The sequence below is a fragment of the Panicum virgatum genome, chromosome 9K, assembly GCF_016808335.1.
Source record: "Panicum virgatum strain AP13 chromosome 9K, P.virgatum_v5, whole genome shotgun sequence".
In the NCBI taxonomy this organism is placed as follows: domain Eukaryota; kingdom Viridiplantae; phylum Streptophyta; class Magnoliopsida; order Poales; family Poaceae; genus Panicum; species Panicum virgatum.
The window spans coordinates 38,791,870-38,803,547 of NC_053144.1; the positions used below are offsets into that span (position 1 = coordinate 38,791,870).

At 44.9% G+C, this 11,678-nt stretch overlaps 1 protein-coding gene across 2 annotated transcripts; it reads left to right on the forward strand.

Annotated features, from left to right (window-relative positions):
* Positions 1-1,599, forward strand: LOC120651333 (acyl-[acyl-carrier-protein] desaturase 6, chloroplastic-like). 2 transcript variants are annotated; one of them, XM_039928814.1, is made up of 2 exons: positions 1-284; positions 399-1,599. In XM_039928814.1, exons 1-2 carry the CDS (start codon positions 145-147, stop codon positions 1,540-1,542), a joined length of 1,284 nt encoding a protein of 427 aa, XP_039784748.1. In that variant the 5' UTR covers positions 1-144; the 3' UTR covers positions 1,543-1,599. The 2 variants fall into 2 exon arrangements, with proteins under 2 accessions (XP_039784748.1, XP_039784747.1); XM_039928813.1 differs by having other exon boundaries at positions 2-284; positions 390-1,599.
* The last annotated feature ends 10,079 nt before the right edge of the window (positions 1,600-11,678 follow it).

Genomic DNA, 11,678 nt, shown 5'->3' on the forward strand with positions numbered 1-11,678 from the left:
GCCCCGACGGAATGATCCAGCCAGCAGCAGAGCGCTCGTCAGCGTTCGCAAATCACACGGAGCGTCGATCTAGTTCTCTGGTAGTGGTGTGTAGAGCTCGAGCGATCAAGATCTGTGGTTAGTCAGCCAGCAGATTCCAACACCATGGCCTTGGCAGCAGCAACCGTGCTCAGGTTTGGGTACCCGTCGTGTAAACCAAATGCTCCAGCTGGGAGAAACCGCTGCTGCTGCAACCCACAAACAACTACCGGCAATGGTGTCCTAGCTATCAATCGCAGCACCTGGTGCGGGCATTTCTTACTCTAGAAGTTAATTAATTTTTACGAGCTGTGTTCCCGTACGATATATATGTATATAACTGCGCATGCTGAGTGCCGGCATGAGGGCAGGAGGTGCAGGAACGGGGCTGCAGCGAGCAGTGAGGCGACGGCCGCGGCTGGACGCCGGCGAGACAAGAAGGACGTGGTGGACGAGGAGGACGAATGGCCGAGCTACCTGACGCCGGAGAGGCTGGACGTGCTGAGGGAGATGGAGCCGTGGGTGGAGGAACATGTGCTCACGCTGCTCAAGCCCGTGGAGGCGTCGTGGCAGCCGTCCGACCTGCTGCCGGATCCGGCGGCCCTGGGCAGCGACGGCTTCCACGCCGCGTGCCTCGAGCTCCGCGCGGGGGCGGCGGAGGTGCCGGACGAGCTCCTCGTGTGCCTCGTGGCGAACATGGTCACGGAGGAGGCGCTGCCCACGTACCCGAGCGGGCTGAACCGCTTCGAGGTCGTGCGTGACGCCACGGGCGCCGACCCCACGCCGTGGGCGCGCTGGATCCGCGGGTGGTCCGCTGAGGAGAACCGCCACGGCGACGTGCTCAACCGCTACATGCACCTCTCCGGTCGCTTCGACATGCGCGAGGTGGAGCGCACCGTGCAGCGCCTCATCCGCGACGGGATGAGCTTCCACGGGCCGGTGAGGAGCCCGTACCACGGCTTCGTCTACCTCACCTTCCAGGAGCGCGCCACGGCCATCGCGCACGGGAACACGGCGCGCCTCGTGGGCGCGCGCGGCGCCGGGGACTCGACCCTCGCGCGGATCTGCGGCACCGTCGCCGCCGACGAGAAGCGGCACGAGGCGGCCTACACACGCATCATGGGGAAGCTCTTCGAGGTGGAACCGGACGCCGCCGTGCGCGCGATGGCGTACATGATGCGCCACCGGATCGACATGCCGACTGGCTTAATCAATGACGGCCGCCATAGCGGCCGCGACTTCTACGATCGCTTCAGCGCCGTCGCGCAGCAGGCCGGCACGTACACGGTTTCCGACTACCGCGGCATCCTGGAGCACCTCATAGGGCAGTGGGGAGTGAAGGAGCTCGCCTCGGGGCTCTCCGGCGAAGGGAGGCGCGCGCGTGACTACCTGTGCGCGCTGCCGAACAAAATGCAGCGGATGGAAGATAAGGTTCTGGAGAGAGCAGTCAAGGCGAGAAACGAGCCCACTCGTATCCCAATCAACTGGATCTTCGATAGGGTCATCAGTGTCGTTCTACCCTGATCGGCTGATCCTGTATGCAATTAGTTTGCGAATAAAGAGTGCTTTATTACAGAGACATGGAGAGCTCTTAGATTCCTGCTCAACTAACTTCCGAGCTCTTAGATTCCTGCTCAACTATCTTCCGAACACAGGACATACGGCAAAATCTTACGTTGCCATATCACGCTTTTGTTGGAATGCTGTACACGGTTAAGTAAAGGCACAAACGAATTAAGCAATAAAACAATAAAGAAAGTATTTGAACCACCCAAAAAACAATATAATTAGGATTAATAGGCTGTGATAACCATCGTAAGTGAGAATTTTTTATTTTTTTAATATTTGTTTTTACTATAATTATAAAATAATACTCCAGATCTGATAAATTTAAAAAATAGGTCACCATCATCTGCCCAGCTGACGAAATTGAGATTTCGTCTGCTAAGCGGACGAAATTTGCTAAATTTCGGAAACAATTTTCGTCCAATCATTAGACGAAAATTATATTTTCGCCCACATGGAAGATGAAATTGCATGAAAAATACAATTACTATAAATTTTGATGACTAAATTATAATTTCGTCTAATGGGTAGACGAAAATAGATTTCATCAACCCGGTGGACGAAATCTCAATTTTCATCCACTGGGTAGACGAAATCTTATGAAATTTTGCTTTATTTTTCAATTTAGAACTTTTTTATGTTGTTTTGAACATGCGTCGCTGTTGAGTAATTATTTTTTTCATATAGACTTCTCGATCTACCATGTAGGTTGATCATGCGGCGAATTGATATTTCGTATAGTTTTTTTAGTAGTCCACTCATTACTATTCAGAAGCATGAAGTTCATGTTTTTCAACTGGAACTTGATTAGGTCGAGAAGTTTGTATGCAAAAACAATAACTTAACAGTGATGAATGTTCAAAACAACATAAAAAAGATCTAAATTGAAGAAAAAATAAAGCAAACTAAATTTTATCGGATGAGTAGACGAAATTTAAATATTTCATCTACTTGGTGGGTGAAAATTGAGATTTCGTCCACCGGGTAGACGAAATCTATTTTCGTCTAAGAACATATAATTTTCATGTACGAAAATATAATTTTCATCTAATGGTTGGACGAAAATTATTTTCATATTTTTGGAAGACGAAACCAGCAAATTTCGTCTGCCGAGCAGACTGGATCTCTATTTCGTCCACTGGACAGACGATCATGACCTATTTTTGAAATTTATCAAATCTGAAGTATTATTTCATAATTATCGTAAAAATCATATTAAAAAATAAAAAATTCTCATATTAAAAAAATAAAAAATCATATTAACATTTCGTATATTCACATTTACTAATCCACATGTTCAAATTTCATATTTCGCATTCACATAAAATTCCATATTTCACGTTCATGTAAAATTCCATATTCACATTCACTAATTATTCATATTCATTAAAAAAACTATGATAAAGAAACTACATTTCACATTCAGTAATTATTCACATTTCACAATCACAAATTCACAACAGATTCCACATTTACATTAACTGACTATTCAAACGTAACTGAATTTGAATACACTTATCAGAAGGTATAAAAAATTATGTAATTCTTATAGTTAGAATGAAAATATACTCACGCTCACTTATCAAATTTTACATCCAAATTACATTGACATATTCAAATTTCATATTCAATTTACATTCGCATGTACATGAAATTTCACTAAGTCACGGACTATTCAAATTTTACATGTATATTTTTTTCATTATTTTCACTAAGTGTTCAGAAGTTTCGGACTATATGTATATTTTTTTTCACATTCATGAATCGTGCTGAAATGGTAAATCATAAAATTAAATCTTATTCACAACCATTAACTTTACTAATCCACTAACTAATTCATTAGCAAATTCACTAACTAATTACGATGGAAAAAGTAAAAAAAATCAAGAAGCAACCTGAAAAAAAAATCAAGAAGCAACCTACTGAGGGAGGAAGGGCCGCCCGAAAGGAGAAGAGGGGTGCTGCCGAGGGAGGGAGGCGCCGCTGCGACGGAAGGAGGGAGAAGATTTGGTGAGGACTGTGCGAGAGCCGGGTCATGGAGGGGGCGTCATCAGGGACAAACGCCGGTGGAGGGGGGTCAGACTAGAGGCAGCGAGACTATTTAGTGGCATAGACTATTCTGGAGTAAGGGATAGCACATGTGATGTACCTTATCATATTGTAACTACTCATACAGAAGTAGGACGGGTCGAAGAAAAGGAAACTACCCGATAGACATTGGGAAGGACTCCGATAGTACTCGACTAGGACTTTCCATGTAACTCTGTTCCCCCAGACTATATAAGGGCGTGCAGGGACCCCTTGAAAACATACAATCATTGATCAACCCTCAAGGTAATATAAACAACCACACGGGACGTAGGGTATTACGCTCTCGGCAACCCGAATCTGTATAATTCTTTGTGTTCCTTCCACCATCGCATTCCTAATCTTGGCGAGTCCCTACCTATGATCAACTACTTTGAGGATACCCACAGCGGGCTTGGGGATAAAACACAACAGCTTGCGTGCCAGGTAGGACATTCGTTAAGATCAATCCCGTGAACTCAATGGGCAGTTTCACCTTCAACTGCGCGGTGCCTGACCAAGACACCACCTTTGTTTTCGACTCTTGGGTCTGCATCGCCAATGGCTTGGGTGACTTCGACAGTCACCTGAGTGATCTCAAGGAGCCAGAGATGCTCTTGGCGAAGGAAAGCAATGCCGACAATGTCGACGAAATGCTGCTTCCCGATTTCGCCAAGGAGATTGAAGAAAAACTCATTCTCAACACGAGTTCGACTCGTTCTTCAACTGATCTTAGATCGAAATCTACTCGATCTAATTATCATGTGCACTCAATCAACCTATGTGCTGTGCAACTCGGCCTCTTTCTATCAAAAGGCCATTAGATCCATCTTTCCTTCTTCAACCGAGGAAAGCCCGAATCATCCACCACAGATCGAAGATATTATCACCACCGCTAGTCGGGCGGCGCCGATCTTTGATACTTACCCAGACTCAGATGGTGAAGACGAATTCCGTCTAGATGATCATCTGAATCTAGTAATCACCTTGACACCACAAGGCCGGATGGCATTCTGGAGAGGCTTCCAGCCCACAGGACCACTCGATTCTTCTCGCCTTGTGGCCCACCTCGATGATCTGCCCTTTCAATATGGTAGAGCCCTCCACATGATGGCTGCAGAGGGATCAGGATCCACCATCCTAACTGACTACACCTCCAGCTCTGGAGAATATTCTCCTGATAGGCAAGTTTTCATGGCCACGATCAACGGTTTGGAAGATGATCAACGCCACCTCAATCCCAATGACACGCTTGACTAGATTTTGAAGGACAAATTATCAGCCAATGCGCCTCAAGATGAGGACGAAGCCAGAAGAGACGCCACGAGAACATTATAGTGATTGCAAGAATGTAAACAGTCAACTCCTATAGAGCACGCGAGTTACAGGCAATCACTCGACTTTTACCGGTCCTTTTAGCATAGCATCTATTCGGACTTATTTTCTAGTATTCAATCAATAGGTACCTAGAATTATGCATCTAAGGTTTTCATTCAATTCCAATAATTTAAATGCACAAGTAAATAATAATAGTAAGTTGCATAATTTAAAATAATAGGATTATGCACCGGGGCTTGCCTTCAGTGGTGTCTATAGAGTCAGTAGGCTTTGGCTCTTCCGAATCGGAGTTCGGGACTTCAGTTAATTCAACAACATTAGCTTGGGCTTCAAAAATATCCCCATCTGGTTCCTGGATGAGTTCATATGTTCCGTCTGCTAGCGGAGTGGCTTTTATATGAAATGCAATAGTTGGAAATAGTGAGGTGCTTGAATATAGCTTTCCTTCACTATAACGTTGTAATCTAACAAAGCAAAATTTAAAACTAAGCCTAATAGTTTTGCTTCACTGGGCAATTATTGACCGAGTAAAAGTTAACACTAATAACATGAAGAATAGATTTTATTTCAATAAAACAATCCACATAAAGGATTTAAATAATTATTTTAGGACATAAGCAACACATAGCAAAAATGTGCAAAAGCACAAGCTAAAAGGCCTACAAAATTTATACAAGGTTACTCATACCCTATACTATACATGATCCAAAGCTCACAAGCAATATGGTCCTAGAACATAAGATACAAATAAAAAGAATTATAATTTAATCCTATTTTTAGAACTAGCTACACAAGGATTCAACTCAAACTCACCACATCAAACTTGTAGGGCTAATCAAAAGGAACACAACAAAATTGGTTTGGCATTTTCTGATTTTTCTACAATTTCCTAGGAATTTTTAAAATTCACTGAAAAAGATTGAAAATGGGTTTGATCTTTTTGCAGAAAGGACCCTAGAAAGAAAAAATGCTAAGCAATTGGGTCCTTGGCTCCAGGAAGAAGAAGACAGGGGAGGGGCAAGGGGCCAGGGAGAAAGAGTGGGCCATGGCACACCTATTGGTGTGCTTGAGGGCCAGAAAAGGTGGCCGGAGGGGGCTCGTCGGCAGGGAACAGGGGGGCGGGGGGCGGCGGAGGTGAACAACGACGGTGGTGCTCCAGCATAGGAACGGCGGCGAGAAGTGGTGGGTTAGCTTCACGGGATCAAGGTTGATGAGGACATGACAAGTATGCATATGGGAAAATATGGTGAATGGCATGGAAATGAAAGAAACCTACAAGGTTTTCCAAGTCGAGAAAAAGGCCCAAAGCATATCCGGTTCGAGTCCCCAAGGTGGAGGCCCAAAACAACTCAAGTTCGAGTCCACCTCGGAGTCCAGGAGCAGCCCACACCAAATACGACGCCCAGGTCGCATACGGAGTCCGTTTTGGATGTTCTTTATATGGATGGAAATATAATTTTAAGGAGCTTCCAATGGCACCAATTTCAGGCCCAAATTCATTAGGAATAAACAGGAATCGTCGAAACAATATGACGTCCAGAATCTGCCAGAGCACTGCGCCGCCGTCTTTAGTCTTGTGTTTTCCTTCGAGAAACAGACATTGCATCATTGTATCTGTGGCGACAAGTCCTTATACATTGATCCAGGGTTCCTATTCTTGATCTCCTCCACTATGTCGATTAATCTTTTGAAATCGAGTTTTTGAACCTCTCTTGTGATTCGCTTCATCCATATTTGCAATATCAGATTGCGTGTTTACATCTTCTTGCTTGTGTCTTTCGATTCGTTTGCAGAAAAGCCTTCTCGGCGAGATCAATCAAGTTGTGCTTGGTTGATAACCAAGGGAGCAATGGTGTAGCGGTTGCTTGACTTCGAATTGTGCTGATCGCCAATGTCACACACTCCACCAATCGAATTTACCTCTACCTCTTGGAAGATCGGGCCTACTCCTTCATCAAGTGGTATCAAGATTCCAGGTTGCCCGTGAGGTATTTACGTGTTTTTCCCCTTTTAGATTCATTTGTGATCAGCACCTATAGTCCACAAAAAGCCCTAAAAACATTTGTTTCCACTGTCCTATAACCCCTTTGTGCCCCACAAATTTTTAGTTCAGTTTGCTTTCCTGAATTTTAGTCCCTCGTTGTGTCATCATGTTCGCTGGGTCTAGGTCTTGTTTGTGGTCTGTTTGGGTATGTGCTTGTCATTGTGCACTGCAATTCAGATTTCATCTATACATCTCTTATTGTCCAACTCTTGTGCAAGCAGCAATAGGTGAGGTGCACTTTGATATTATAGGTTAGTGTTTTTGGTGCGAGGAGGTGGGTGGGGTCAGGAGGAGCCAGGGAGGTTGGTTGGCGCTCCAAACGGCGGCGCGGGCAGGGAAAACCGGCGGCGGCGGCGCTGCCAGAGCTCCGGTGAAGTCGGAGGTAGAAGAAAGGTTGGAAGGACTTGTTTGTAAAATATGAAAAGTTTAGGGGCTTGAGTGTAAACTAAAATTTGCCACTGAACTATGGCTCAAATGAAAAAGTGCCCAAAATGAAAGTTGTTCAGTTTTTCAAGATCTACAACTTTCATGTTGTGCAAACTTGCACTAGATCAAAGGATTTAAAAATATTTCCAAAAGTTCAAGTGAACTCTAATTAATAAAAGAAAAACACTTTTTGATAGCAAATTCACAACAACTTTGGATTAAATTGCACTAAAGCTGCCAATGTAATGATTACTAGCACATTTTCAAGAAAGCCCTTCACAAAGTTGAAATCACTCCCTAAGCCAAACTCTTTTGCAAAAAGGGACTGGTAATTTTTTCATAATTACTTAAATACCCCTAATTTTTGCACAAAATTTTTTTAACTTTCAAACAAGAATAAACACAAAGTTCACACATTAAACTTTGATCTATTGGATAGACACTTGAAGCGTCACAATAGAGGTACAAATTAGAGAAGAGCGCCAAAGACCGGCGCCCCTCCTGAGTACCTCTACCCTCTCTCCTATTCTAAGACAACTCTAAAACGCCCCTAACTTTGGTCCTTGGGCGGTCGTGGTGTCCCTTGTCCAAAATCCATGTGCTATGTTTGGGCCTCGTTTCATCCATTTGAGCCTAAATGACGCGCTATTGGCGCCTACTAATGTCACCACTGAGAACAACGATGACGCCCACAAACGCTAATGGAGTGGCAGGTATTACATGAACCATGAATAAATCCGCAAGCACACGGAATACCGCTGTAGCATTTTACGCAGGAGTATACCGGGTTGTCATTTATACTTCCACAGGGAAGGTGGCGAATCAAGAGACATAGGCTAGTTAATGAACTTTATCTAGACTGGATATTCAACTGCATAAACAGGGGTAAGATATATAACATGGTAGGAGGTAGTGTGACACACACACAAACTACCCTCAAGATAAATAAACAAAAGAAAATGCTATTGGCCGGGAGCAATGCAGAAGCTAGAGCTCGAGTCAGATGTGCTAGGCTAGCTATATCTATGCTTTCTTATGGTTAGATTGTCAGAGATTAAACTACACAATCGGCAGACCGCTATCTAAGCAACAGGAGGAGCCCGTACACCCAGGCGGCTTTATGTACCTCCTACCACCTAATCCGAACGTGGAGGATTACTAGGGCTCGAACAGAGCTGTCACCACCTGCTGACTTACCTCTACAAATAGTGAGAAAGCTTGACATCCAGCAACACTTAGCTAATCTAGACACCACATCTACACTAGTAAGCGATACTCTAGTATACCGCGCAGAGCCCCCACCCTCCGGATGGACAGACATCATACTAGAGCAAACATACGAATACTGGAGCAGTTGATAGAGCTCTAAGGCCAATATGTTAACCATCGCAAGCACAGGGCGATCATGCAATGCAAGCATCGAATGATAACGCAACCAAATCAAGAAGCATATATCTGATAACTCAGAATATACTTCAAGCAGATATCAGTAACCATAGTCTAATTCTATTATAGATGACCGAATATTACAAGAGAGAACTAGAGATGAACCCATACCAAATCTCCCGAGCAATTCCAGGAACTCGATGACTCCTAGACTTCTCCTAAACTCCACTAAGCCTATAGACTAAGAAAGAATGCTTGAGGTGAGAGGTGAGTGTTGTGTGTGTGTCCTATTCTCACCCCCTCCCCTTGCATTTATAGGAGGGAGCCACGGCCTCTTCCTCCAAGAACTGACATTAGGAGCCAATGGGAGACCGCCACGTAGTGGGCTGGATGGCCGACCAGGGTGGTCGACCGACGGCCCATGGCCACCAACTGCCCCCAACTTTGGCTGGTGGGTTGTCCTGGGCTGCCTTGTCTGATCCCCATTGGTCTTGGCCTGTCTTGAGTGGTCTGAACTTGGTTCTTGGGCTACATTTGGTCCGTCTGAGCCTGAATCGGTGCTCTTATATTTTTCGTGATTTTATGTCCGGTCAAAGTGTGCTCGCAACCTGCATATTAGCTCAAAAACACATCTTGCATATTCTAGAAGGTAAAGTGTGGTTTAGGGGTTTATTTGGATAAAGATGCGTGTATGAAATGCAAACTCTCATGATTTTCTGATCAAGTTGACGCTTGGAAATGATCGTTAGTGAGCGTCAACAAGATTTCTCAAGCTGTCCTTTGCTCGTCCCGAGCAAAGCAGGACAAATCAGGTTGTTGATCAGAAAATCACTTTGACTATGACCTACATGTCATATCACTGTCTGAAGCAAGGATATCCATCTATAAGTTTAAATGAGTTAGCTCTCTTACCTTTGCTCAAGTACCTTACTCCTTCATGGGGCTTTTTAGCAGTCAACTTGTCTTGGGCTGTTGAGAGTTTGAATGGTTCGCAAAGCAATACTCACTTGTTCATAGATTTGCAATCCATCTGGAGGTATTTTTGAAGAAGATTTTTGAAAACATGGCAAAGTCCCTGTTGACAGCCACTATTTCACATTCTGACCGTCAACTTCTTGGGAATAAATTGAGCTTTACACTATGTTCCATTCATATTTTATTTATATCTAATAAGTTCCACAAGTTTTGGATGAGTTTTGATTTCAGGAGAACTCATGCCAAAATTGGGCAAAACTAGGCAAACTAGGCTGGCCGGCCTGGCACCTCTACAAACCTTGCCACGTCTTTGATCCAGAGGCAATGTCATGCAGTTAAATGTCTCTGAGCCGAGGATTGGATGTCAGTTTGATCGTATGGATCGAAAGGCTTGCACAAGGATCAAAGGACCCACAATCTAGTGCAAAGACATGTCAAAGTCAGCAATCCACCTCCCAGGAAGATCACAAGCGTACATTTGCAACATCGGTGCAACGGAGGGCCGAGGAGAGCCAGAGGGAGGCCGGCCAGGCCGGTCGGCCTAGCACGTGCACGCGTTGCAACTACACAACTGTCACCGACATCAGCAGAGGATCTGAAACGTCTAGGAGAAGGCGGTGGCCACGTGGCCACACCCCTAGGCCGACCGGCCTAGTGGAGGCCGGCCAGCCCCACATGGCGGCCTCTAGCATCCCAGCTTCGCGTGGAAGTTAAGCTCAACTGTCACAACCGCCTCCAACCGACGCCACGTGCTTCACCTGCTCAGAACTGACCCTTGAAGGCTATAAATAGAGCACTCATCCCTCACTTGTAACACACCATTGGAGCTCATTCTCTCTTCACTTTCTAGAGTAGGATTAGTAGTTTGGGAGTTAGAGTCATGTCGAGCTTGCTCGGGATTCTGGAGTCCTCGAAAGTCTGGTAAAACTCTTGTATCCTTCTTTTGAAGTTATTAATATAAGTTACCTTCTCTACTTTTCTGAGTCAGCTTTACTTTCCGATTTCTTTTATCTTCTCGAGTCTGAGTGTTCAGCTCGAGTGCGGAAGTTGTATCCTTTAGCTTAGGTAAGTTATCTCTCTGATATTCGGGAATCTATCTTACGGGTTTTCTTGCCCGGACTAGAGTATCTCAAGTTAGTGCTCTAGGTTGAGGGGGATTTCTCTCGAAGGCCTCGAGATAAATCCTAACACCGAGTGCAGACGTGATGTCTGAGCTTAGTGTTAGCTAGAAAGTGTGTTCCACCCCACGGCACCGTTGTGGTAGGCGGCAGGTGGTGATAGCCCTGTCCGTCCCTCGTAGTTTAAAAGGCCTAGTGTACGGCCAAAAGCAAATAAATTACAACATCAGCAAGAAGTTTCTTGCTAATGACAAGGTTTTGGAGTCCTTGGCCTCACAACTAGAGGGCTTTAGCTATGTTATTAAAAACCAATTGAGCATTAATAAGATGATAGAAACTCAAGTAGCTCAGCTAGCCTCATCCTGTCCTAACGCTAACACAGGAAAACTGCCCGGGCAACCGGAAGTTCCCTCAAAAGAGAACGTTAATGCGGTGCCTACACGTGGTGGTAAGTCCACACGGGAGCCACCTTTCCCACAGGATTTTGTCGAGGACTTCCCTGATCTCGGCTGGGGTAAGATGAGCGAAAGATCATCCAGAGGTAAGATCGAGATGATGTGCCGACTCCTTGTCAAGACCAGCATAAAAATGCTGGAGCAATAAATGCTCGGGTAAAGACATGTCTGGGCCTGATTTTTCCAATAAGGTAAATCTAGCCCAAGCTACACCGATTGATTCCTTATCATTCTGATGAAAGGTCAAAATTTCTGTTTGTAAGGCACATATTCGTGAAAGCGGGA